Source organism: Watersipora subatra, chromosome 10 (assembly GCF_963576615.1).
Source record: "Watersipora subatra chromosome 10, tzWatSuba1.1, whole genome shotgun sequence".
Lineage (NCBI taxonomy): Eukaryota > Metazoa > Bryozoa > Gymnolaemata > Cheilostomatida > Watersiporidae > Watersipora > Watersipora subatra.
The window spans coordinates 54,735,900-54,760,253 of record NC_088717.1 but is presented as its reverse complement, the minus strand read 5'-3'; the positions used below and the strand labels follow the sequence as shown (position 1 = coordinate 54,760,253).

Below are 24,354 nucleotides of genomic sequence, written 5' to 3'. Positions count from 1 at the left end.
CTTCAAATTTAGAATGAAATAAAAATTGAAAGCTCAGACAAATTGCAAACCAGAACACAGGCTATCATATCATTGCAGATTAATTGCAAGCGATAGATATGAAGTAGTAGAGATATTTCTCGGTTTCTCAATGCATATTTACTAAGAAATCTTTGACACGTTGAAAGTAAGTTAGCAGATTTATTGCATCCAAAAGGTTCAATCTTGTTACACCGGAAAAAGAGGGCAAAATATAGGTGACATTCACTTTACTTGTAAAAGGGCTAAATTTATCTTCCCAAAATTCTGATGAGCCAATTGAAAAATACAACGCCAGCCTCTATTTGGACACCACCTCCCATTGACCATCACTAAAGAGCAAGGATTAAAAAATAGAGTGCCATGGCGTTCAGTTAGAGGTTTTACGGTAATAATAATATGAATATTAATGTAATTAGTATAAAAATATTCCATGAACAACTTCTAAAAGATACTGCAGTAGACTTGGAACTACTAAAACCTTTGGGTCAACAGTAATTTGAATCAAAGTTGTCAATTATAATATAGTTTATCTCTATGCAGCGTAAAACCACGATCTATTCATTGGATTGTGAAGCTATTGTTCGAGAAGCAATGTAGCTTTGACTCCGATGTTTCTGATGAATACCAGAGCATAATGTATAAGCAAACAGTTATTGTGAATAGCTATTCTTTAGTATGAATGAAAGTAAAGCTAGTGTCTAGTTTATAGTTGATGCTAGCAACAACTGGCACTACTAGACATGTGGAAAAGAGCGACAGCCAAGGATCATAACGGAAAGGTAAGAGCAAAAGTTATTTTAATAACACGCCTAATTTTAAGCTGGCCTAGAGAGAGGAAGATATAACAGCTTATATGACTGCTAGCAAATTTTTAAGGTGTTTCGACTCCAAGTGAAAATTCTTAGACTATTTCCTGACTTTTGGTTTTTTAAAAGTTTATAATGTCCTTATGTTTCCAGGATGTTTGATTTTTTAAATGTTTATGGTAATTTTGTAATTCCAGGATGTATCCAAGATGGCTGAAGGCCAAATGCTGCAGCAGATATTTGGTAGCTTTAGCCTTACTAACTAGTTTAATGGTAGTTATATATATTAGGTCCTTTCCTAATCTAGTATTCCCTGCTCAACATCCATCCACTCTTGAAGAAGCTGATATTTCTCACGCCCAGCAAAGATCTGTGATCATACCTAAAGCACCGAAGAAGGTATGTACGGATATCAGAGAAACCATGATAAAAATCTCTTATCTAATAGTTTACTCAATAGCACATCAACCAATCGATTCTTGCTATGTATCCTCAGTTGTTAAACGCAATACCTAAGCTAATTCGATGGAGTGCCAACCTTACTTTGGTCGAGCATGGTTACGGTCCAAAATGGTTCATATCTTTAATCCGTATTGGTGCTATACCTAGCCATGCATGAAGACAAATCAAAACTTTGTTAGCATTAAAAAGAGGAGTAATTTTTGTTCCTACGCTAGAGTTATAATAATGATGTCGTTAGACGGGTTGGTATATTTTGAATCGAATCACCTCGTCTTGCTGTCTTAGCATCTTGACCTTGACATTCATGGGTTGAACATAAGAAAAGGAATTAAAGCGTGAAGCAACAGTAGTGTTATCTGATGAGAAGCAACTTCAATTGTGCGCCTTCACAGGTTAATCTACCAGCTGTGAATATGCCATATTAACTTTTTAACTTTCATACAGTCCTCATTCTCATACTGACTACTTATAGACAGAAGTGGCCAGTTTAATCTGTAAACAGTAGGGTTGATAATCAATACTACATGAGGCTAAAGAAGTAGCTCATTGTCAATTGAAGTGTTTGATTATTATTAGATCATAATACATATCCTTCTCAATATTCAGCAATTTAGATGGAGTTATACTTGTGTACTAGTTAGAGAGATATTGAGTAGATGGAGAATTATTCCCATGTACTCGTTAAAGAGATATTGAGTAGATGAGGAGTTATTCTCATGTACTGGTTGAAGAAATATAGAGTAGATAGAGAATTATTCTCATGTACTGGTTGGAGAGATATAGAGTAGATGGAGAGTTATTATCATGTACTAGTTAGAGAGATATTGAGTAGATGGAGAGTTATTCTCATGTACTGGTTGAAGAGATATAGAGTAGATGGAGAGTTATTATCATGTACTGGTTGAAGAGTCATAGAGTAGATGGAGAGTTATTCTCATGTACTGGTTGGAGAGATATAGAGTAGAAGGAGATTTACTCTCATGTACTCGTTAGAGATATATTGAGTAGATAGAGGGTTACTATCATGTACTCGTTAGAGAAATATTGAGTAGATGAAGAGTTACTCTCATATACTGGTTGGAGAGATATTGAGTAGATGAAGAGTTATTCTCATGTACTGGTTGAAGAGATCTAGAGTAGATAGAGAGTTATTCTCATGTACTGGTTGAAGAGATATAGAGTAGATGGAGAGTTATTCTCATGTACTGGTTGGAGAGATATAAAGTAGATGGAAAGTTATTTTCGTGTACTGGTTAGAGAGATATAGAGTAGATGGAGAGTTATTCTCATGTACTGGTTGGAGAGATATAAAGTAGATGGAAAGTTATTTTCGTGTACTGGTTAGAGAGATATAGAGTAGATGGAGAGTTATTCTCTCATAAACAAGTTAAACAAGGCTTAAAACTCATAAAATATTAACTTTTGGTTCTCACACACAGGTGATATACAAAGATTTTTTACATTGCTCTCCAAGACCTCCTTATTTAAAAGAGTACAAAGCTCATTGCTGGTTAACCTGTAGAGCAGGAGTGCATTGCAGTGCAACGTTCACAGACTTCAATAAAGGAAGGTGAGAAGTCTTAAACTTTTTTTAAAGATGAATATTTATTGTACAAGACACTGTCGTGCACATTTATCATATACATAAACATGCTTTGTTTGCTTTAAGATGGTAATAAATCAATAAAGGCTGTAACATACATCTTGTCTTGGCGGATGTACATACATCTCTACGGGTTTAAATTCTATCAATAAAACTTTGAACCGGTACCAGCTCACTTTGACCTTTAATCATTTGACCATGGTTACTATGGTTACCTAACTGACAGGGCAAAAAGACATTGCTTTCCTAACCTACATTTAGTGGGAGTACGAAAATGTGGAACTCAGGATCTAACCAAATGGTTCACTTCTCATGGCTCAGTTTCTAATACATTGCAGGTAGTAAATCTAATTTTCCTGTTTGAAGTTATTTTCTTTTGTTATAGTGTTGTGTACAGCTTACTGAGCAACAAAATATTCATCACATTGTTTGTTCTTGTCCTCTATAGGATTACCCACCAAGCGACAACTGTCCTGTTGATTATCTAGCTGCGAGGATGAACCCTAGGCCTCACAAGAATCAACATGGTTTCAATGATGGATCGGGTGAGTCACTTTAATCTTTCATCTATATTTTTAAAGTAATAACATTTTGTATCACATCTGTGTCAGAGCCAATGGTATTATTGTTGAGTGATACCCATATAGTTATAATGAAAGTTTTAAACAAAATATACCAGTGTATCCAGCTTGTGCCATTTACATTTGTGCAGCAGCAAAGTTGTGTCAAAACATTGTGAAAACTCAGATCACAAGAACTCGGTGTAGCAAAAAATCTATAACTTGATTTTAATAAAAAGAGACACTTCTTGTCATTGAAACCTAGGTGGAGTCTTTGAGATGACAGGAGTAGATAGGTGTTCAAATAATCAAAATTGAAATCCTTTAAAAATCATATTAATAGTGATAAAACAAAGTTGCTAAAGTGCGCTTACACCCACACTTAATACTACAGGTATCCTGGTGGAGCTAAAAATTTTGCACAGCAATGATACTCACATGGAAGTTGTCACCCCTTTACAATTGCTTGGCTACATGGCAACGCTAGATACCAAGTTCTATGTGCAACTACGCAATCCATCTGACAGGTAGACATTTCTTATACCTAATCAAGAAACTCATATAAGCTGTCTAAAGATAATTAGTACTTGATATTTTGTAAGCATGTTTCAAATTGATATACGTACGTGAAGCCAACCGCCTGAGGTGAGACTTGGTTAGCATTAAAGCTAAACGTATGGCCATTTTTCCATCTAACACCAACAAACATCAGCGTTTCTGCACTGGGCTAGCGGCCACACTGATACATGACTGAACCTTTGTAATTGATTCTTGAAATACACTGCCGTGCCTAAAGGAGATACTAACCAGGTTTGTAGGCATTCTCATCAAAATACTGTGGTCATACAGTGTAACCTTGGCCTGTTGGTCTTCGAGATTCAGTCCGGTTTGGTTGATGACTTCAACAATTGCAGGACAATTTCTTATCTCTTTCACTGGCTCAAGAAGGGTTACATGTGGAAACAGATACCCTTAACAAATGTGACAGAGGCGATGGTGCACAATCTATTTGAGCCCCTCGTATCTAGTTTCCATGAGTGTGTGGCAAAAGAAGGGGAACTGGCATGTGTCTATAAATATGCTGGAAGTGCTAGGTTTGAAAGCCGAGTCCCAGAGGTATGACATTTACCAAAAACGTTTTTGTTTTTGTATGTAAAATGGCCATGTATGTGAGAAGTTATTGGACTTGAACATACAGGTCACATGGTGTCTGTAATGCGCTTGCTTTGCCAACAGCTTGCACAGAGTAGCCTTGAATCCACATACGAGCAAAACTAAAAATGAGATCACAACTACCAAATCTATATTCTTATTTATTTTTAGAATTTGTTGAGGCACAGTCTGTATGTAGTTTATTTAGAAGAGTCGTTCAAGTTTGTACCTGCGCGGCAGTTTCAATTCAGGACTATGGATGAGTACAGCTTGGACCAGGTGCGACTCATGTGTTCTGAGAATTAGCAGATATGATTTGGCTCTAGGGGGGAAGTCAATTTTTTTGGTTTGGTGCTCTATCGTTTACTATCAAGTCGTTGACAAAGGTCATTCCAAGCGATGTCCTGAGTGTATATCTAAATAGCCTTTTGAAATATTCAATTGACTGCTAAACTAGCTTTCCTAGTATTCTGCTTTATTCACTACTCATTGTGAGCTATACATTAAGCAACTATGCAATACTTATTGCCTTGGAAGGCAAGGTTCGCATTTTTCGTCTGATCAATTCCTGATGGTAAATTTGTAGGTTGGAACAGTTAAGAGTTTGATGTCATTTTTTGGATTAACATTTCAAAAGAGCAAAAGCGATCTGCAAGAGCATGTTAGGAACATTGGGAGTAAAAGGCCAGTTTGGAATAAAACGATCGATATGCTGGATAACTTCTTCAAACCTTATAATGAACGATTAGCCAAATTGCTCAACAACGATAAATGGCTGTTCAAGAGAAAAAGCTAATCATAACTGTGTTCTGAGCCTCTTTCTTTGAAGAACAACGTTTGTTCATGACGCATGATGATCAAGAATGAATAAATGTTGGCTCAAGTGGTGCAGTAAAATATCCACTTTATGACTGGCGCTTCTGAAAATGATCAGCACAATCTACAGCAACAAGAGCCAACATGGAAAACTGAAATATTTATGCAGCAGATTTATCATGTTGTGTGCTTATGAGCTGAAATCAAAATTGTGTAGTCTAGAATGGTGGTGACTTCAATAAATTGCAAATTGCTGTTTGAATCACATATAATAAAATATATTTCAAAACTTTTGCTTTCTTGAGGAATTCTCCCTAAAACTACATGGCAAAAAGCAAACATGTTGCAAATTTGCAATGAAGTATCAATACATCTAGCATGGTGTTTGAATTAGTAATTCATACGAATGTGGATTATAGTTAACTCTGTCCATGGCTTCAATGTGTTTCAACTTGACTAAGGATGCTTTCAAATTCCGTACAAGAGGGAAGAGGTGGGGATGGTTGTGTGTACACAACTGGGTACACACGAGGTAATTAAATTCCAATTGTGTACCCCATTTAATTTCAGAACGTTATGGTAGTTTTTGGCTTGATTGCGGTATACAATAAATATATCAGGTAGGATACGTTGACAGCGGCTAAGCGCATGAACGTGTTTTTGGCTACGATAACCGAATGCTCGCCTGATAACAAATGCACTTGCTGAACTACAAATGTTTTATCAGGTTCATTCTCTGGTTTTTTGGTACGGTAATTGTCAATAATTATTCACTAATTGTCAATAACTATCATGTCATCATGTCCGCTGCATATCGTGGCAAACAGCATGCAAATAAGTTAATAGATATTTGTAGGGCTAAACGGATGCTTATTGCATACCTCATTGCAAGCAAGATATTTTTTGACAGAAATCCAAGAGCCTTAAACTGAGAATCTTGATGCCATTATTTATGATGGGTGGGCAACCTACACCGGAGAGGGCTATTTAATCACTTTCATGCCGTTTTGTAACCTTTCCATGGATGCTCTTTTAGCATTTCGTAAATACAATGGCACAGGAGTCACACTTCTTTTATGGAACTTTCAAATACCTTTACCAGGGATTTTTGTGAACGCCTGTAAGAACTTATAATACATTTCTGCTACACAGCAATAATATGCTAAACTGGTCAATAAACCAGGTGATGCGCGTTTCACATGCATGATCTAATGCAGTCATTGATGTATTTGGTAATGTAGCTATCTCTTCAATTATATTGTTGACAGACAACTACTTTAATTTTCGAATTTTAAGATAGCCGAACATTCACCTTATAACAAACCACTTTAATGGTTGCTAGAAATGTTTAAATATTAGGGGAGCAACACAAAGTTTGAGATTTCCGATAAGTTCAGGCTGAGTTGTTGAACTGGCATAGCAGTTCTGTATTTTGTATTTTACTAATATCATACACTGCATTTTTCAGTCATTGTCTACTCAGATTGATAGATTAACTAAAACACGTGTTATGTATGTTACTAAACCCATTGAGCTGAGTCAGACAAGTCAACCGGTCATGGAGCTAAACTTAGGTTTTAAAGTTATTTCTGACGTCAGTGGTGAATTAGTACACATGCATGATCACGAGCAAAAGCTTAGTTATAAAATACTGTATTTAGCTTATCTAGAGAAGTGTACCGGGTATACATGTAGTTCACAATCTGTTTTTCCATTTGGCTCTAGTCTTATAACCTGTACATTGAATTACATTTACAACCAGTCAAGACGGACTGTACAATTATTTTTTTATAATTTGAATAATTCTATGAAACTGATTATCATATTTAGTTAAAAATATATTAGATTGCTTAAACCATAATATACAGCTTGTTCACTAGACCGTAAAAAAATGCATCAATGTATGCTTTATTTCTCAGACAACCAAGTTGTCCATACAAAACTGTTTACACATTTCATTCATCTGAGACAATTCTCGCTTTCTAAAAGAAATAGTTTTTTTTGTATGACCAGGTTCCAAAACTCCAAAACCACATTCGGCTACTCGAATCATGAAAAGTTTAACATATTCTACTCCAACGCCGTAAGATGTATCATATCGTCGATAACGAAGCATTTCTCTTGTAGTTTGTACACCTTCAACAGTCAAAAGCTTGCAGATTGCACTTTTGTATTTCTCGATGAACTCCTTGTTTCCCTCTGTGAACGCATAAGCAGAAACGACCATTTGGCTCTACAAGTACACCAGAGATGGTGTGAGATGACTGTATCGGTGCACGAAAGTAGGACATTTATTATTTAATTACAGCAAAACTTCAGTTGCCAGCCTCGACCACTTCTGTAAAGTTTCGCTAATTTTCAAGCAGCTAAGAGTCAAAGCTTGCATGCTTGTAGATATCCCTGAGCGGTGATTCACTGGAAAAAGGGGAAAGACTTTCACTCTGAAAGCTGCATATGACTTTTGTGTGACTCATGAAGTGAAAGTAGACAAGAAACTATATTTAGCATACAAATTGGTAATAGGGATAAGTCATTGTGAGAACCCGAAGAATTCACCCAGTTTAGCTGTATTGTCAGTTCGCCTGCATTCAAATGCATGCAAACAGTAATGCCTATTTTAACAATTTGTAAAAGAAACCTAATTACTTAAACTCAAAGTTTGAGCAGTTCGATTCTCAAGATAAGTAGAAAAATATTTTATAGACTGTCAAGAAGTTGAATGAGCATCTTGCAAGCAATGTAAGAAATCGAATCACTCAAAAATTCAGGAATTACTAACCCGACAATTCGAGGATTTGCCAATGAAAACTAGCTTCAACAGGTTGGCCGTGAACTGGCTAAAGCATCTAGCTGTTCTATAACCCGAACCGTAAGACCATACGGTACTTTGTTGTTCGCGTCAAAGTGCGTGTGGTACTTTTCCAAGTAAACGTTCAAGTGGACGCCATACTTTGCTAAGCTTTCAGCATTTGCATTGGCATTCTTCACAAAGCCTAAATTTGCATAGAGTTTGCCCAACCTATTCTTTTCTAAATCAAGAAATGCTTCTTCTACGGAGTGAGCGTCAGGTCGTCGCCTGTAAGAGTATGACATCCGAACTTGTCTAGACGATGTGTACTTTCCTGAGGATGTGAGGATTTTCTTAGCAATCTGAATTGTTTTTGGAAATTCTTCATTTGAAACTTTGCAACCCTCAGCCTAAAATTAACATCCAAATGCTGATGTTACAATCAGTTCTTTTTCAGTCGATGTTTTTTGAAACTTATTTGAAACAACTAAGATTGGTGGCACTTAGTTCAATCACCGGGGATAAAGATTATCAAAAACAAACCACTTGTTCCTAAGCAAACCTCCCAATAAAAAACCAAAAGCTATTTCTGCTTGTAATTTCATCTCGTTAAACTCTTTCTCAAAAGTAGTACATATAACGTTTCTCAATTCCATGGAAAATATAGTACCCGAACAGCATAAGATTTTCCATTATATATGGAAATGTGGAACTTTAATAACGGATGCTGAAGGCAGTTTTATTGGATGAGATGAGTATTGGTGGTATTGACTCGCTCGAAGACGTTAAAAAATTTATATACAGTTGAAATTAAAATGATAGGCTTGTGTGCTGGAGTTTACTAAAATGTTAGTGGATTGCAGAGAGCAAGCTAGAAAATATTAACTGACATTTCGCATGTGAATAATTAGAGACCTGGCTATAAAAACTGATCAAGCACATAGCTTAAGTACAGAATAGGTAGCTGTTGTGGCTACACACACAAACTGACACTACAAAACGAAGCTTCGACAAATAGATTGGCCAATAAAAATTGGCCTCCGCTGTGTTACAGCTGAAATGTCCTTGCTAGATTTTTATACATATAATTAAGTATCATCAACTTATTCTCGAATATGAACCCTCAAAGAATGCAATAACAATAAGGCTTGTGCAGCTTGTTGCATTGATTTATTTTTCCTCAAAAAACCCATTCTACAACGACAATAGAAGTCGGCCAAGTACAAAAATAATTAGGATTAATGACATGAATCAGACTAGAGAAGGACTTGGATTTCAACCATTTTATTTGCCTTCTTTAAAAATGATTGGTTGCTATGAAACTTCTCTAAATTGCGCCTGGATCATCCACAATCTGCTATCAGTGAGAAATCTTCATCCATGCATGAAACAGTTTTTGGGTGAAAACCTGGCATTGTTTTTGAAAGCAAACTTCAGCTGTCATTAGATTCTAAGAAGATTTAACTTTACACTAATCAGAGATATGTCATAGCTACTAATGTAGACCGACATACTTGTTCAAAAAGAATATGTCAACCAATACATAAAAATTCTTTCCAATGTTGTATGTAGCCACAGTCCCTTTAAACAGGATTTCATTCTGTGAAAGCATAATTTTTCACCCTTCGAGATAGCTCGCTTCAAGGACACTACTTTTTACAATACAGGCTTGAGAATAGTGTTTTTAGCGGAATATAAGAAGTCACTGCATAACAATAACTAAATTTTTTAGCAGAACGTAGTTTATCAAGATCAAATGGTCTTTGGCTATTGACAATCTAGGCAAGATTTTATGGAGCGACATGAATCTTTATCACTCTACCTGCTACAACATCATCAAAAGTTATTCTAAGATTTTCAACGATAAGTAGTTTTGAATTCCAAAGTTCTTTTTATTGGTGTCTTGTTTGCACCTGCTATATAGGAAATTGCTTTAAAATTAATACCAAAATAAATTAGAGAAGCAAACTAAAGTAGATTTTTATAATTTTGTATTCCTTCCTCTAGATTCAGTTGGCTTTTTTCACTAATATTAATTCTCTATAAAATATACACTGCATTGTTGATTACTTGCTGTTGATAGGGGAAAATCTTGTCAGAGAAATAACTGAAGTACATTACAAATGCTAGTAATGAAAAGCAGATGAGCAGGCCAAACTAATATTAGTAACCCTAATGAAGCAATGCTATCAATTTTATTTTAAGGCTCTTGTAATTACAATTAGTATAAATTGAATAAGGCTAAATAAATTATAGAACTGACATACTTTTTTTCAAGTAAATAAGAGAATAAAGCAATGCACTTGTAGCTGTTGACAATTGAGGTGGAAACCGGTAATTTGAAAGGGTATACCAGTATGTGGCTATATTTTCAAGGTTTCAACTGATTTCATGAAATATAACACTCTAAATAAAATGTGTACTGCTAATCATATTTAGATGCAACAACAATAATGAAGCTTCTAAAAATATGATATAAATATTTAAAAAAAAACTATGCAATCACAAATTTATACAACAAAAATGACAAATAATAAAATGTGGGCCAATTACGCCAAATTGGTAATAATCTCATAACAAGATATCTGACACAGAGTAACGACAACAAAAAACCATCATTTTGTCAACATGGAACAAATGATGATTGTTGGTTGTAAATCAATTACTATATTTAGAAACTGCCTAAGCAAGTACTGACGAAATATGGATAGACAACTTGGTTTATTGTAAAATCATTACAAGCATATGAATTCTATGCAGCATTTTTGGAGTAAATGCAAAGTTAACAGTTTAGTTATAGTCAGCAATATAAGGCAACTAAATGGTAAATGCTATGCTACCATAAAAATTAGCATAGATCCTTTACAAATATGAGCCATACGAGTGCGATGAATTTTGGTTTACTGTTTTGTCAACTAATTGGTCAATTATGACCTATGCATGGATTGATAATATAAAGATTTGTACACCTGATAACTTTGCCATACAATTGCGAGCTGTTATTGTATGACTGATATAAAATTCTCTTACACTGGTTGTCCATAGCAAGTTAGCTAATTGAGACCTTACGATGATTAAGGACTTTCGCAAAGCAAGGACAACACAAAGATCATTTAAAAGAGGGAACGATGCAAGTCGTTAAGCTCTTTCATTTTATCTGGAGCAACTTGGTGGTTTCCCTTGGTAGAAAGAAGCTTTTGATAATACTCTTCACTAGACACTCCATAGAAGACTAACTGGAGATGACTGAGCCTGGGATTCTTAAAGAACCGTCCTTTGATTAGGTAACCATAACCAGTTTGAGCGAGCGTCTTCATGACTGACTCTAAACGAAGACCTAAATCTTTTTCATGATGCTTACGATTGATAGAGTAGCGAACTTGACTAACATTCACTACTTTGCCGTGTGAACATAGGATTCGTTGTACTAGAGCTTGCTGGCTCAAGCTTTCCTACAACAAGATGTAGGAATACCAGTGTACCACAATTAATAATAGCATAAGCCTTGATGGGCATGGTCTAAAGTTGCGCTTATGGTAGTAGACATTAAGTGGAGTTGTTACTTGTAAATTGGTTGAATGCAAACATTTCAACAGTTAATGGTAACACGTGACAGTTTTGCTGTAAATCATTACAATCATATTTATTTAACTAGAGATATGTAAAAGCATTAGTATATACAAAATTACATGCGAAATGAACAGCCAAAAATAAGATAACTAGTATCAAAGACCAAATTTGCAAGAAGCATCATGTTTACAAACATGGCTATAAATAAAGATACATCTTCCAACCATAGGTTAGGATAATGAATAATCGATGTTAATAGGATGTGGAGAGATAAATCCAATAGTGTCTTGCTCAATATTGAATATAGACCGGTGAACCGCATTGTGTCTCATACTGGATGCCTGTGTAGTTCCATATCGCAGTTCTGAAGACTGAAGGACAGATCGATACAGTGCGGGATCAATCATGTATGCCTCAAGCATCGTTTGAGATAATATTGGGTTTTTATAAAATACTGTGTTTCTCATTTCACCATACCCTTTTGCTTGCAGAGATGTCATGATCGAAAGAATTTTGTGATGTAACAAAGGTCGCAAAGTGCAAGGCATACTATATTTTATCTGGACGAGTGTGGTAAACATTCCAGGGTTCATCAGTATCTTACGAGCAATCCGGGCATCAGTCCATTTCTAAATGACAATAAAGGACTTATTAATTAATTCAATTAATGATTATTGATAGTGGTGCTTTTAGTTGGTCTTTGTAGACAGGTGTTGAAAAACAAATCTAAGTATGATGACAAAAGAAACTGAAGCCAAAATATGACTATTGTGAATCACAAATTAATCATTTATCAAAAGTAATAGGCAATCACAAGCACAAAAGCTTTGGGGAGTCCACGATTTCTTCAACTACGTGATGATCATGTCTAGACCAGAGTTGTTGTGTTATTCCAAGCTTCGCAAGGGTTTGCCTACAGAATGCATTTAAATCCTGCCACATATTTCTCTTAAATGTTATCTTCTTGGTACGACCTTGAAGAACGTTGCCAAAACCAATGCTAGCAACTCGGTAAAGAAAATGACGAGCGGTATTGGCAGTGTACGTTTTCTTTCTTTCTTCATTAAAATCAAATGGACAGAGATGAAGCTGCTGAACTCTCGTATGAGTTATGTCTAATAATCTGTCATCAAGTAGCAGTAGCCTTTTGATTGTATAAGCATGATCTTTGACAAATTCCGAATCGGAGAGAGACATAGATGAACCACCAACGCTTGTAAATGCTTCAGTTTTCCGATACTAAAATTAAAAATTCTAGATTATTTGTCTAGATCATATAAAAAATGTTGTTCGGATCACATGTATCACAAGTAGGTAAAAAATACACAAGTTGGGTTCCGTACGTAGCATAAAGTGTAGGATCACCTTGCTTATTTTTATGAAGATATAATTCCGATTATCTGGTCCATTACTGGGGATTCACATCAGCTGTCGACTGTTCTTGTCGCCTTACCCTTTTCCAAAAGTACTCTAACCACCCTATAATACGATGAATTTTATTGTTGAGTTTCAATGTTAAAAACTATTTCATCATTATTAAAAAGCATAAAAAGATCAAAGAGGTGGAAAATAAGCCAGTGCTTAAGAATTAAACAAGTGTTTTTCAATTGTAATAAAATGAGAAACACAAGCCAATCAAAACATACCATTGGAAGCCTTGAAGCTGTGATACCCCAGCTCTTCCGCCACAGCTTTGGCCTTTGACTGAATTCCAACTCCAGTCAGAGACTTGCCTGCTGCCTTAGAAGCCCAATACCACTCAAGAATAGCAGAGTTTATTTCAGCGTAAGCAGGAGATTTAAGCGCTCGATGTTTCTTCTGAAGGTATGGATTGGAGAATCGAAACCATTCAGACATTATCTTCTGCTTGTTATGTATAACATTTTGTATAGAAGCTTTACTCTGATTGAACTTCATACAAAGACTTCTGATGGCTACACCACTATCATGCAGTTGGCAACACTGAAACTTGTGTTCCAGAGTAAGTGCACTAGAAGCAGGCTTAGTATGAATATTTTTCCATTTAGCAGTGTGTGGAGACCAATGAGATGGCCCGGCAGCTGAAGAATTCACAAACTCTTCGTTAGTTTCTACAGGAGTGCTTGCCACAGCATCATAGTGAAGATATGGCGGTTGATCATCTCGCGTATCGGAGCCATAGCCTGCCAGGATTCCTTCCTGTCCTGCGTCACTTGCAAACCTTGTCTACAGCCAATGTGTTGGAGTTAACAACACTCCTTACTAAATTATTTTACTTCATCATGGTTTTGCAGAATGATCAATATTCTGCTATCTAGAGGATGATATCCACTATGCTGTTACAATGCGCAAATAAGTGATACATGTGATCCGAAAAACACTGATTGCAAAACTGTCATGTAACCGAATCACCTGTCTAGAAAGACCAAAGCTGATCTTACGAGGTAAAGTCAATTCATCCAAACTGAATGAAAATACGCAAATACAGTAAAACAATGTGAGAAATGATATTGACAAATAGAATTTTGGCATAGATATGACTGCATTAACGAGTATAGGGGCTTGAGCCCCTATCATGCAAGCATTTGATTGTATGAAACATTTCAATAGGACAATTTTTAGCACTAAACAAACAGAAGTAAATAAAGTGAAAACTGCCAAAGCAGCCTACCAATCATGACTGAAGAAATAGTGAAGATTGACTTGTGCTCATTTATTGTGTAAGATATCAAATAAGCAATAATAAAAAAACAGGATTTGATCACATTACTGTTTGATAATTTCAACAAAAGCATGTGGAAGCTCTGATAACTGTCTTTTTCGAAAAGATACTGCTCTACCGTGATACTCTATAAACCCTAATCCTGCTTCAGCGAGTCTTTGTAGATACGATGTTCCTTGCTCAGAATTGTAACTCTTCGAATCTCCCACAACTTGCGGTGGAAAAAGTTTCTTGCATTGCAGATTTCTCATGGTCACTAATTCTTCTTCACACCTGAATAGTCTTTTCACATAAGATGATTGAAACAACTCTTCATCTGTTTTACCAATAAAATCCTGACCCTAAAATCAAGATACATTAAAACTTATAGATGCCAAAAGTGTTGTTTAAAATTGCAATCATAGATCTTGATAAATTGATGTTTTCACAACCGCCCTTATACCCACTCTAGCAGCATTTTCTCTGTGCAATAATGCTGAGTTTTAACTCTTTGAACCCTGACAGTCGGTATTCCAGCATTGTGTAGCACGTGTCAGAAACCCTGACAGCCAGTATAGTGGTATCCATTTGGTTCTGTTTACTAATAATGTTTTTAAGAAACAGCGAAAATTAAATTAATTCTTGCATAGCGCATTAGATTAGAAATTTTAGTTCATTTTTCACCGCTTTTAAATATCTTTATCAACTTCCTTCATTGCTATAAAAAATTTACGGAGATGACATTGAGAAAAAATTTTCTACCATTTATTTGTTGGTATGTGATGCATGAAAGTGATGCAGACAAAGAATCATGTGATACTAACTAGAATTTTGCTGATTATTTCAAATCATAAAACAATGATAAACGTGTGCTAGATGAATAAGCTGATACTGCAAGCATTTTTAGAATTTGTTGAAATCGTACTAATTTATACGATTTTAGCCCGAAGAACTGTGAAATGATTTTTCATATTTAGTGTCATTTGTTGTGCATTGTTAGACTTGTTTTCCAGTGTTTTACCATACTGTATATCATTTGATTATGAGCATATTTAGATATATTTAATAAGTTTCAAAACGCCTATCGTTTGACAAATTTCCCAGGGATACTGACACGCATTGACTAAGATAGTTAGGGTTCAAAGGGTTAACAAGTGACTAATTTACTTCCTTCACTAGGAACTAAATTTGACTCAACCTGATATGGAGCAATTGTACAAAGTCATTTTAGAGTGACACTGTCAACTCTTCTAAAGAAAAGTACAAGCAACATAGACAATAATCACACCAGAGCACAGGACAACTCAAGAAATGCACACGATTTTGTCAACTTATATTGTGAAAGAATTAATTAAAAATTCTAAACAGCGTTGCTACGGTGATATGAATAATAATACCACTTTAATTTTATATCTACAGATAAACAACAAACAGCCCGTTTGTGAAATGAAATATTTTTACCGTCATTGGTAGCGGTGCAGCATCTTCATTTAATTAGATGAATTTGCTCTCAAATGGAGCCTGTATAGCATACATTGCATAATTTCACATTTTCCAAGCACAGCGCGCAAATAAATTTATAAATAATAGCACGCTATATAATGGTTTGCAAAGCTTGTCACAATAACAGCATGCTATCTAATTTGGTAAAAGGAGTCATTGCTTAACAAGGTTTGCATGGCAAAAATCTAAACACTGAAGGTCATGGACATGTTGTGTAAAAATAATCTTGAATTACCGAGTGTAATATAGGAGTTGTCTGCTCGCTTATACATCGTTTTTTGAAACGCTGAATTTTAATAGATTTTTGAATGCGTATGTAAGATGAAAACAGAAACAAGTCTTTGTGACAAGTGATTAAAACTAACTATACGCGCAATGTGCAAAGACAAAAAGTTTTCTGCTTGAAGATCTATGCAGCGCCAAATCACATAGATTACTGTTTAAGCAAATCTAATAAGAGTGATAAATTTCAGAACTCAGTTAAAACAGTTTATCAATCAGACTTTTTAATATAGAAAACAAGAACTTTTAATGCAAGTCTTGATAAATTTTTTAGGATATGACAACACCACCATTGCAATAAAATTATCAATGCTTACTTACCGAAACAACAGGATCATCCTTGCAGGATCCTTAGGTACATGATTATAAGTGACATCCAGGAACTTAGAGGTGAAAGGCTTATCGATCGCGGTAGCAGTGGAAGACGAGTTTTTAAACCGCGCGCGAATAGAAAATAAATGAAAATTGACAGTAGCACCCTACAAACATTGCAGATAAGTAAGGTGTACGAAGTCGATATCATTGCTCATGGTTGAAAATTTAAAAAAACTCAAATGAAATGATAAGCACTTAATGACACATATTCGAAACACTCAATTCATAACGATAATGCTGAGCACCTTTTTTAAAACCTATCAGCCTACGTAACAGCGGTAGTGCTAAAACCTATCAGCCTACGTAACAGCGGTAGTGCTAAAACCTATCAGCCTACGTAACAGCGGTAGTGCTAAAACCTATCAGCCTACGTAACAGCGGTAGTGCTAAAACCTATCAGCCTACGTAACAGCGGTAGTGCTAAAACCTATCAGCCTACGTAACAGCGGTAGTGCTAAAACCTATCAGCCTACGTAACAGCGGTAGTGCTAAAACCTATCAGCCTACGTAACAGCGGTAGTGCTAAAACCTATCAGCCTACGTAACAGCGGTAGTGCTAAAACCTATCAGCCTACGTAACAGCGGTAGTGCTAAAACCTATCAGCCTACGTAACAGCGGTAGTGCTAAAACCTATCAGCCTACGTAACAGCGGTAGTGCTAAAACCTATCAGCCTACGTAACAGCGGTAGTGCTAAAACCTATCAGCCTACGTAACAGCGGTAGTGCTAAAACCTATCAGCCTACGTAACAGCGGTAGTGCTAAAACCTATCAGCCTACGTAACAGCGGTAGTGCTAAAACCTATCAGCCTACGTAACAGCGGTAGTGCTAAAACCTATCAGCCTACGTAACAGCGGTAGTGCTAAAACCTATCAGCCTACGTAACAGCGGTAGTGCTAAAACCTATCAGCCTACTACAGCGGTAGTGCTAAAACCTATCAGCCTACGTAACAGCGGTAGTGCTAAAACAAGTTGGGAGTATTTATATTCAGCCCAGTCATCCGACACTTAGCCAAAATTGACTAGGAGTCTTATGAATAGAAGACCTACAAATGCTAAAGAAGACCTACAGTTGCTATAAGAGACCTACAGTTGCTATAGGAAACCTACAGTTGATATAGGAGACCTCCAGTTACCATGGGATACCTCCAGTTACCATAGGAGACCAAAATTGCTATAGGAAACCTACAAATGCTAAAGGAGACCTACAGTTGCTATAAGAGACCTACAGTTGCTATAGGAAACCTACAGTTGATATAGGAGACCTCCAGTTACCATGGGATACCTCCAGTTACCATAGGAGACCAAAATTGCTATAGGAGACCAAAATTGCTATAGGAAACCTACAAATGCTAAAGGAGACCTACAGTTACTACAGGAGACCTACAGTTGCTATCGGAAACCTACAGTTGCTAGCAGCGACCTACAATTGCCATAAAAGACCATAGTTGCTATAGGTGACCTACCAGCTGCTATAGGAGACCATAGTTGCTATAGGAGACCATAGTTGCTATAGGAGATCTAAGTTGCTATAGGAAACCTACAGTCGCCATAGACCATAGTTGCTATAGGAGACCTACAAATGCTAAAGGGAACCTACAATTACTATAGGAGACCACAGTTGCTATAGGAGACCTACAGTTACCATAGGAGACCATAGTTGCTATAGGAGACCTACCAGCTGCTATAGGAGACCATAGTTGCTAAATTGATTTATTCTAAAAGCTACCTGGCACGAAAAACAGGTCATAAATGCAAACTTGAAAAACTTGGAATGATCATGGGTTGGCCCAGTAGTTAGGTTTACGAATTATATTGAGATGAGTGTATCGCAACAATAACTGCAATTAATTAACTTTATGAAAGCAAACTTTTGCTCGTTTCCATTCCTCATTAACACTATTACACATTCGTTGTCTTTTAAACTCTTTCACTATCTCCAAAAATATTATGAATGCAGTTGGAACTTGCTAAGTTTCTTGTACATCGATTCTTTGTTAACAGCGCTGTGTATCATATAAACAGAAAAAAAGGTGAGCCAAACCGCAAAAGTTAAAGGCTCTCATAATTGACCACGCAAAAAATATAAAAATGCTCCATAAATTTGTAAAACTGACATTTTTTTGGTAAAACTTTTTTTTTAATGTGAATTTCCCGATAAAATTATTGATTGTTTATTGTAGCGAATAGAAACCTTGCAAATGATCAACAGCACCTTTTTAGAATGATTTTTGCTTTTGTGTCTTTGCCATTTCAAAGAATTGTCATTTTTTCATAGAATGCTATATACCTGTATGTGGCAGCAACACTCAAACCAGTACTGGACAATATCTTGAACGCGAGCCATGTTCAGCCTCAGAGGTGAATATACAACACATTTGAAGCCTTTTACTAAATGGTGCAGGTCTAGCCATGTTTGTAAACTGTCATGACTTAGCATCTTCCATGTATGCAAGAATCAAGGCCAGAATAAATGTCTAAATTTATTGGACAGTCAAATATTGAAAAAAACATATTTTTGTAAAACAATGCTATTACAACAAAACAGATGATAAATAATATTTAATAGTTGACTAAAACAATTAAAAAAGAGCATTGTTGCAATTAAAAGGAAGACACATGAAAACATGAGGTTTCAAGATCTACGAGGTGATTTCAATGAGTGTAAGGAAAAGGTAAATTTTGAAGCTGTTATCTTTCAATGGTGTCATTAGAAAGTGACTGTTACTACAGCTTACGAACGATGTTCGGGACGTGCAAATTAGGGTATGGCTTAAAAAAATCATGAGGAAGATTTCGAAGCTAACCCAAATTGGGTTTCTACCCAACACTCGCAAGATAATAGGAACCACACATTTGTTAAATTGTACCAATTACGGCATCACCGACGGAAAAGTATTTTCAAAGAGTATAAATTTATAGACACATTTCGGCAACAAATAAAAACTATACTAACAACATTGCTATCATAAGTGTATACCTATGATTATATACTTACAACATGAAAGGTAAAATTTGGCAAAATGTTTTTATGAGAATGCGTTTATTTATTCTGTGAATCGAGTAGAAACACTATAGCTAACAACACAAACTATGACACTAGTAAGCAATAGACAGGATTCAAATTTAGCTAAGCATTAAATATTTAAGCTAGACCGTTGTCTTGAATACCTCTACCACCTATAGCCTCAGAAACCTACAACGAGACACAGAATACAAGTTACTGCTGGTACAACTAAAACCAATCATAGGAGTGTAGAAAATGATAGCTTAATAGACCATTGCAAAAGATAACAAGGATAAGGACTTACTTGATGTTTCCTTTAATTTTTATCCTCTCACGTCTATCGTTTACCATTCATTTCGAGCGTCATACCCGCAGGCGATTGATACCGAAAACTTAGAGTGATATGAGTCAGGAAACTATCCCAACACCATAAGCTTAGCTTTGACGACGTAATACTGTCGATATGTATTGTGTGGCACGTATCGTACACACAAATTATGTTCTTAGCAAAAATTGACAAATGCCATCTACACTGATGTTACCGACTAAAAAATCCGGCCACTAGGAAAAATCTGCCAAGAGCTTATTCAACAACAAAATTATAGTTTCAATAATTGGAATTATTTTGAATGAACATATAAATAGCAACTGTCTACATCATTTATCTACCTGCCTGAACGTGATAAAAAATCTTACAATAGTTATTTCTAAAATCCATTTTAAATCTCTTTTGAGTAGCTTAGTTACCAGACTGTTTTGCTATCACGACTAACATATAGATGTGAACAAAAACGTGCTAAAAATGAAGTTTAAAAAAAGCGAGCAGGCAACTCCGTGATTATTTTTCTTTCTATAATTTCTTTAATCAAAAGACAAACTTATGTTAAGATGCCAAAATTTAATACATGTATATAATATTAATATATGCATTGCTGTTAAAACTACATGAAGCTAGTTATGACGAGCCACCGCAAAATTTGAGCAGGCAGCAAAATGCGTCGTATCATGGCCTCATCTTCTTCCGATAATCAAGTACTTATAAAATGATGCTCAGGTGACAGAAAGCTTTTCAAGAATTGACTCCAAAACTATAACAGGGTTTTACTTAGACTTTAACACATAGTCAAGCTTTTTATCGGTATAGGAATAATTAATAGGAATATATAATATATATAGAAATAATTAAGAACTATTTACAATTTAATACTAGCAGACATGAACATATTTAATGATTTGAATACGACGATTCTGGATGACATAAAATGAATCCCAGTTTTAAATAGAATTTTCATAATCGAATCTTGTTATAATTTATTATATTGCATTGTACTGTATTATGTCTAGTCTAATTATTTAAACTAAGAACCATGTTCAAAGCACAGTTCTGTTTTGAACATGAGTGTTTTGTTCAACTAGCTTGACCAACAAGATTGGTGAAGGTGGTTTCCCTTTACAAACATACTTCTGATAGACTAACTAACCTTGATGCCAGAAGGTTGTGAGGAACCGGGTGTTGCTGAAGTAGTGTGATGAGGTCTGACCGGGGTTTTTATATGCGAGAGATGTCCCATAGACAGCTGCGGTAACGGATGGGCTTTACGATACGCTTTGGTTGCTGATCCATGCAGACTAGAGAACTGTGGTGAAGGGTTACTGTGCGGATGGAAGACAGGTAGGCTGGTAGAGCTGTGAGGATGGGGTTTGTGGGTAGGTGCCGAAAGGACGTGTCGCTGATTAGGTGTACGGAGAAGGGGAGGAGTGTGGGGAGCGTGAAGAGATGGAGGATTGCTAGGGAAGCGATGAGAAGATGGATTGGACATGCTGTGAAGAGCGGGTGGGGGAGCAGGGGCTGGCTGAGAAGAGGAAGAAGTGAACATGCTCATCATGCATTCCACTGAATTATCCGAAATGCCTGCACCTCCAAATAGTGTGTCTACAATATGAACACAAGCATACGAATAAGTCTCTCAAAGTCTAACTCATGAGTCTAACTACACCATAAATATGCAAAAAGGCAGATTTCTCTTTATGGATGCTTATATAAACTAGTATAGCAAGGCATAGGGAACAATAGGAAAAGTTCCTATTGAAAAAAGTTTGTTTCCCGTAACAATGGTTCCTTAGTTGACTCGCTGTTTCAGTATAAGTATAAGACATTCGTCTACGTAGTGAACCGAAGTCACCGTTTTCAAGTATCTGGAAACTATGCAATAGAAACCTGGTATAATCTCTCAACATAACCAGAATAAGTGATGATGGAGAAAGTCTGGTAGGCAAAGGAGAAAGCAATAAGAAGGGATGGTGAGTAAATGGTGTTGTAGATACTAGAAATTTGTCTATCTCTGTAGGGTATCTTTTGCAGATAAAATGGTTCAATTCGAGGAAAATAAAGGAAAAAAGTTAATTAAATTGTAAAACTTTAATACTTCGATTCAAAATTAATTTTTCATTGCGTTAGTATTTATAGTATGCAATATGTTGTTGCATCTAGTAAAATATTGAGAGTTGGTTTGTGTAAACCGATGAATATTAACTTCAACATCTTGACATTGGATTTTACTGTAGGAGCGCAAGTCTTTCAGCCCTCATCTGTGTTCAAAGGATTGCCAGTTGCTACTTTTTATTATTTTAAAGCAAATATTATTAAGACTACTAAAGCCATATATGTTCACCTAAAGTCCTTGTGATTAATTTTCTCTAGGACTTTAACCAAGTATTTAAGATCAAAGTTCCATAACTTTGACACGTGCTCCACTATAATAGGCAAGTGAATACCAAATAAGCGGTTGGTTCTCTTAGCTAGAGAGGAAGCGTTTTTGAAAGTCAAAAGGGGTGGCATTTAATTTCTGAACAGTATTGTTTATAAACCCAGAAAAGTCTAAAAATCTGCGCATACACAAACCGGGTAAACAAACTTGTTTAGCTCTTGGTTGAACTCCAAATTCCAAATGAGAATGAACACACGGCGAAGTTTGTGCTCGTTAGTAAAAAAAATCATTTACAACACCTCTGGATTTTGGTGAGTGAGTGAAGAAATTGTGTTATATTAGTCAGTACAGTTTTGCTTCTTCCAGAGCAAGAGAGTAATCGCCAGAGCAAACAATTATGACTAAAGTTCTTGAATAATATATGCATGGGTTTTGTTTTTACGTACTGGAACTTGTTACACTTACTCAGAGTTGTACTATTATCTGCTTACTCACATCAAGACTTAAATAACATGACTTACTTTGAATAAAAAGAACGGGAAAAATAATTGTGGAACGAATGGCAACAACTGTGATAGGCACCAATACATACCACATGCAAGCATGGAAGAGATATGAATGTAAAACTGAAAATGAAATACCAGACTGAAAGAGCGGTAAGAAACTTGTGTAATGCCGTGAATATCTACATGTATATTGTATGTCGACTAATGCGTATGTGCCATCATCTGCTCAGAGTATGTCCAGTAATGTATTATTAATCTTGTTCTGTGATACCATTGTAGATTGCGTGTATCAAGATAATACAATTTCTTACATTATGTTTACTAAACTGGTCTAATTTTGGTAAGGATGTTGTAGTCTTACATTGCGAGTTTGATAGTGTAACGCCTCAACTTCTCACACTGACCAAAGCGTAGTCAGTCACTTTTCCTTACTACCTCTTTAATGTGAGAGGCTAGATTTCTGTTAACAAGTTTGCCTTTGCTCATTTTTTTTTATTTTGTGCATGTTGTATGCCTCACAATGACATCAATTTGGAAACACCTGGATGGAGAGATTATTTGGTGTGGTTCACAGATTTTATGCTTGGTTTGTTTGTAGGTTTACTGTGTATCACTGACCATACAACAAGCATCAGCTTGAGAATTAATATCGTAGAACAGTATATCTATGGTTCAGTACAGTACTGGCGAGAAATGGTACCACCGGAGATGTATAACTCTTGACACAAAACATATCATCACATTTTTACTAACAAATTAACTGATGATTATTTCTGTAAAACTCATGTTGACAAGGACAGGTGCTTGAAGGAGATGTGTTCATTTCATTGGACAGATTTCTCGTCGTTATCTCTAATCTGTACTCTGATGCTGGTCTTCTTGTTGAAAATGATTACAAGAATATGTCTTATATACCAACTGAAAATAAAGATTCTTTGTGTTCTATGTCTACTGTAAATGGTTATCACATACTCTGTGTTTTAGATCTACTGCCAACTGTTACAAGTATCACCTACTTTGCGTTGTACACATACAGTGAACATATATCACGTACGGTGTTTTGTTGTACTTACACTGTTATTAATGAGTATCGCATAGACTTTTTGTGGGAAAGAAAAATGGTAGGATTACAAAATGGTAGGGTTAGGAAAATTGTTATAAAATGTTCCATTATTTTGTTGAAACAAAATTGTGAATAGCTATCACATACTTTGTATTGCTTTACACCTACCACTGTTTAGTACTAAGTTACCAACTACTGCAATAAGTACCACATACATAGTAGTTTTGTGTTGCAAAACAAAGGGAGCTCCTTTACTTTCAGAATCCTGTTAAACTTATCGTTTAGCCCAGTACATGGAGCCAGGCACACATTTTTCTCAAATTAAAAGCTGTTGTAAAAAGAAGTGTCCGCTATACAAAAAACAATCAGTTGACACCATAAGAAAAAATTAGTAATAACAGTGAATTTTAATTCAGCTCGCTTTTCGCGGTGATAACCTTTATAGTTATCTA

General features: G+C 35.8%; 2 protein-coding genes across 11 annotated transcripts in view; one reads left to right on the top strand and one right to left on the bottom strand.

Annotated features, from left to right (window-relative positions):
- The first annotated feature begins 773 nt into the window (after positions 1–773).
- LOC137406391 (carbohydrate sulfotransferase 15-like) lies at positions 774–5,644 on the top strand. The gene is made up of 9 exons (XM_068092967.1): positions 774–800; positions 1,118–1,226; positions 2,729–2,859; positions 3,119–3,230; positions 3,341–3,437; positions 3,847–3,979; positions 4,367–4,568; positions 4,776–4,883; positions 5,191–5,644. Exons 5-9 carry the CDS (start codon positions 3,389–3,391, stop codon positions 5,398–5,400), a joined length of 702 nt encoding a protein of 233 aa, XP_067949068.1. The 5' UTR covers positions 774–800; positions 1,118–1,226; positions 2,729–2,859; positions 3,119–3,230; positions 3,341–3,388; the 3' UTR covers positions 5,401–5,644.
- Positions 5,645–6,988: 1,344 nt separating this feature from the next.
- Positions 6,989–24,354, bottom strand: part of LOC137405908 (uncharacterized) — a 31,791-nt gene continuing 14,425 nt past the window's right edge. For 2 of the 10 annotated variants that reach the window (XM_068092364.1, XM_068092365.1), the window contains exons 7-10: positions 21,107–21,558; positions 13,425–13,983; positions 13,144–13,257; positions 12,892–13,017 (exon numbers count right to left, since the gene is read on the bottom strand). In XM_068092364.1, coding sequence (XP_067948465.1) covers positions 13,187–13,257; positions 13,425–13,983; positions 21,107–21,558 — 1,082 coding nt within the window. In that variant the 3' untranslated portion in view covers positions 12,892–13,017; positions 13,144–13,186. Of the gene's footprint in view, positions 7,654–8,199; positions 8,619–10,546; positions 11,661–11,728; positions 13,018–13,143; positions 13,258–13,424; positions 13,984–14,513; positions 14,821–21,106; positions 21,559–24,354 lie in introns of those variants that run through there. The other 8 variants (XM_068092367.1, XM_068092366.1, XM_068092370.1 and 5 more) reach the window with 8 other exon arrangements.

What these genes read in the sequence shown, in the direction of transcription:
- LOC137406391 (XM_068092967.1), top strand. Translation starts at nt 3,389, where the DNA reads ATGAACCCTAGGCCTCACAAGAATCAACATGGTTTCAATGATGGATCG. An exon ending in CTACGCAATCCATCTGACAG is followed by an intron (nt 3,980 to 4,366) that starts GTAGACATTTCT and finishes CAACAATTGCAG; the next exon opens with GACAATTTCTTATCTCTTTC. An exon ending in TTGAAAGCCGAGTCCCAGAG is followed by an intron (nt 4,569 to 4,775) that starts GTATGACATTTA and finishes ATTTATTTTTAG; the next exon opens with AATTTGTTGAGGCACAGTCT.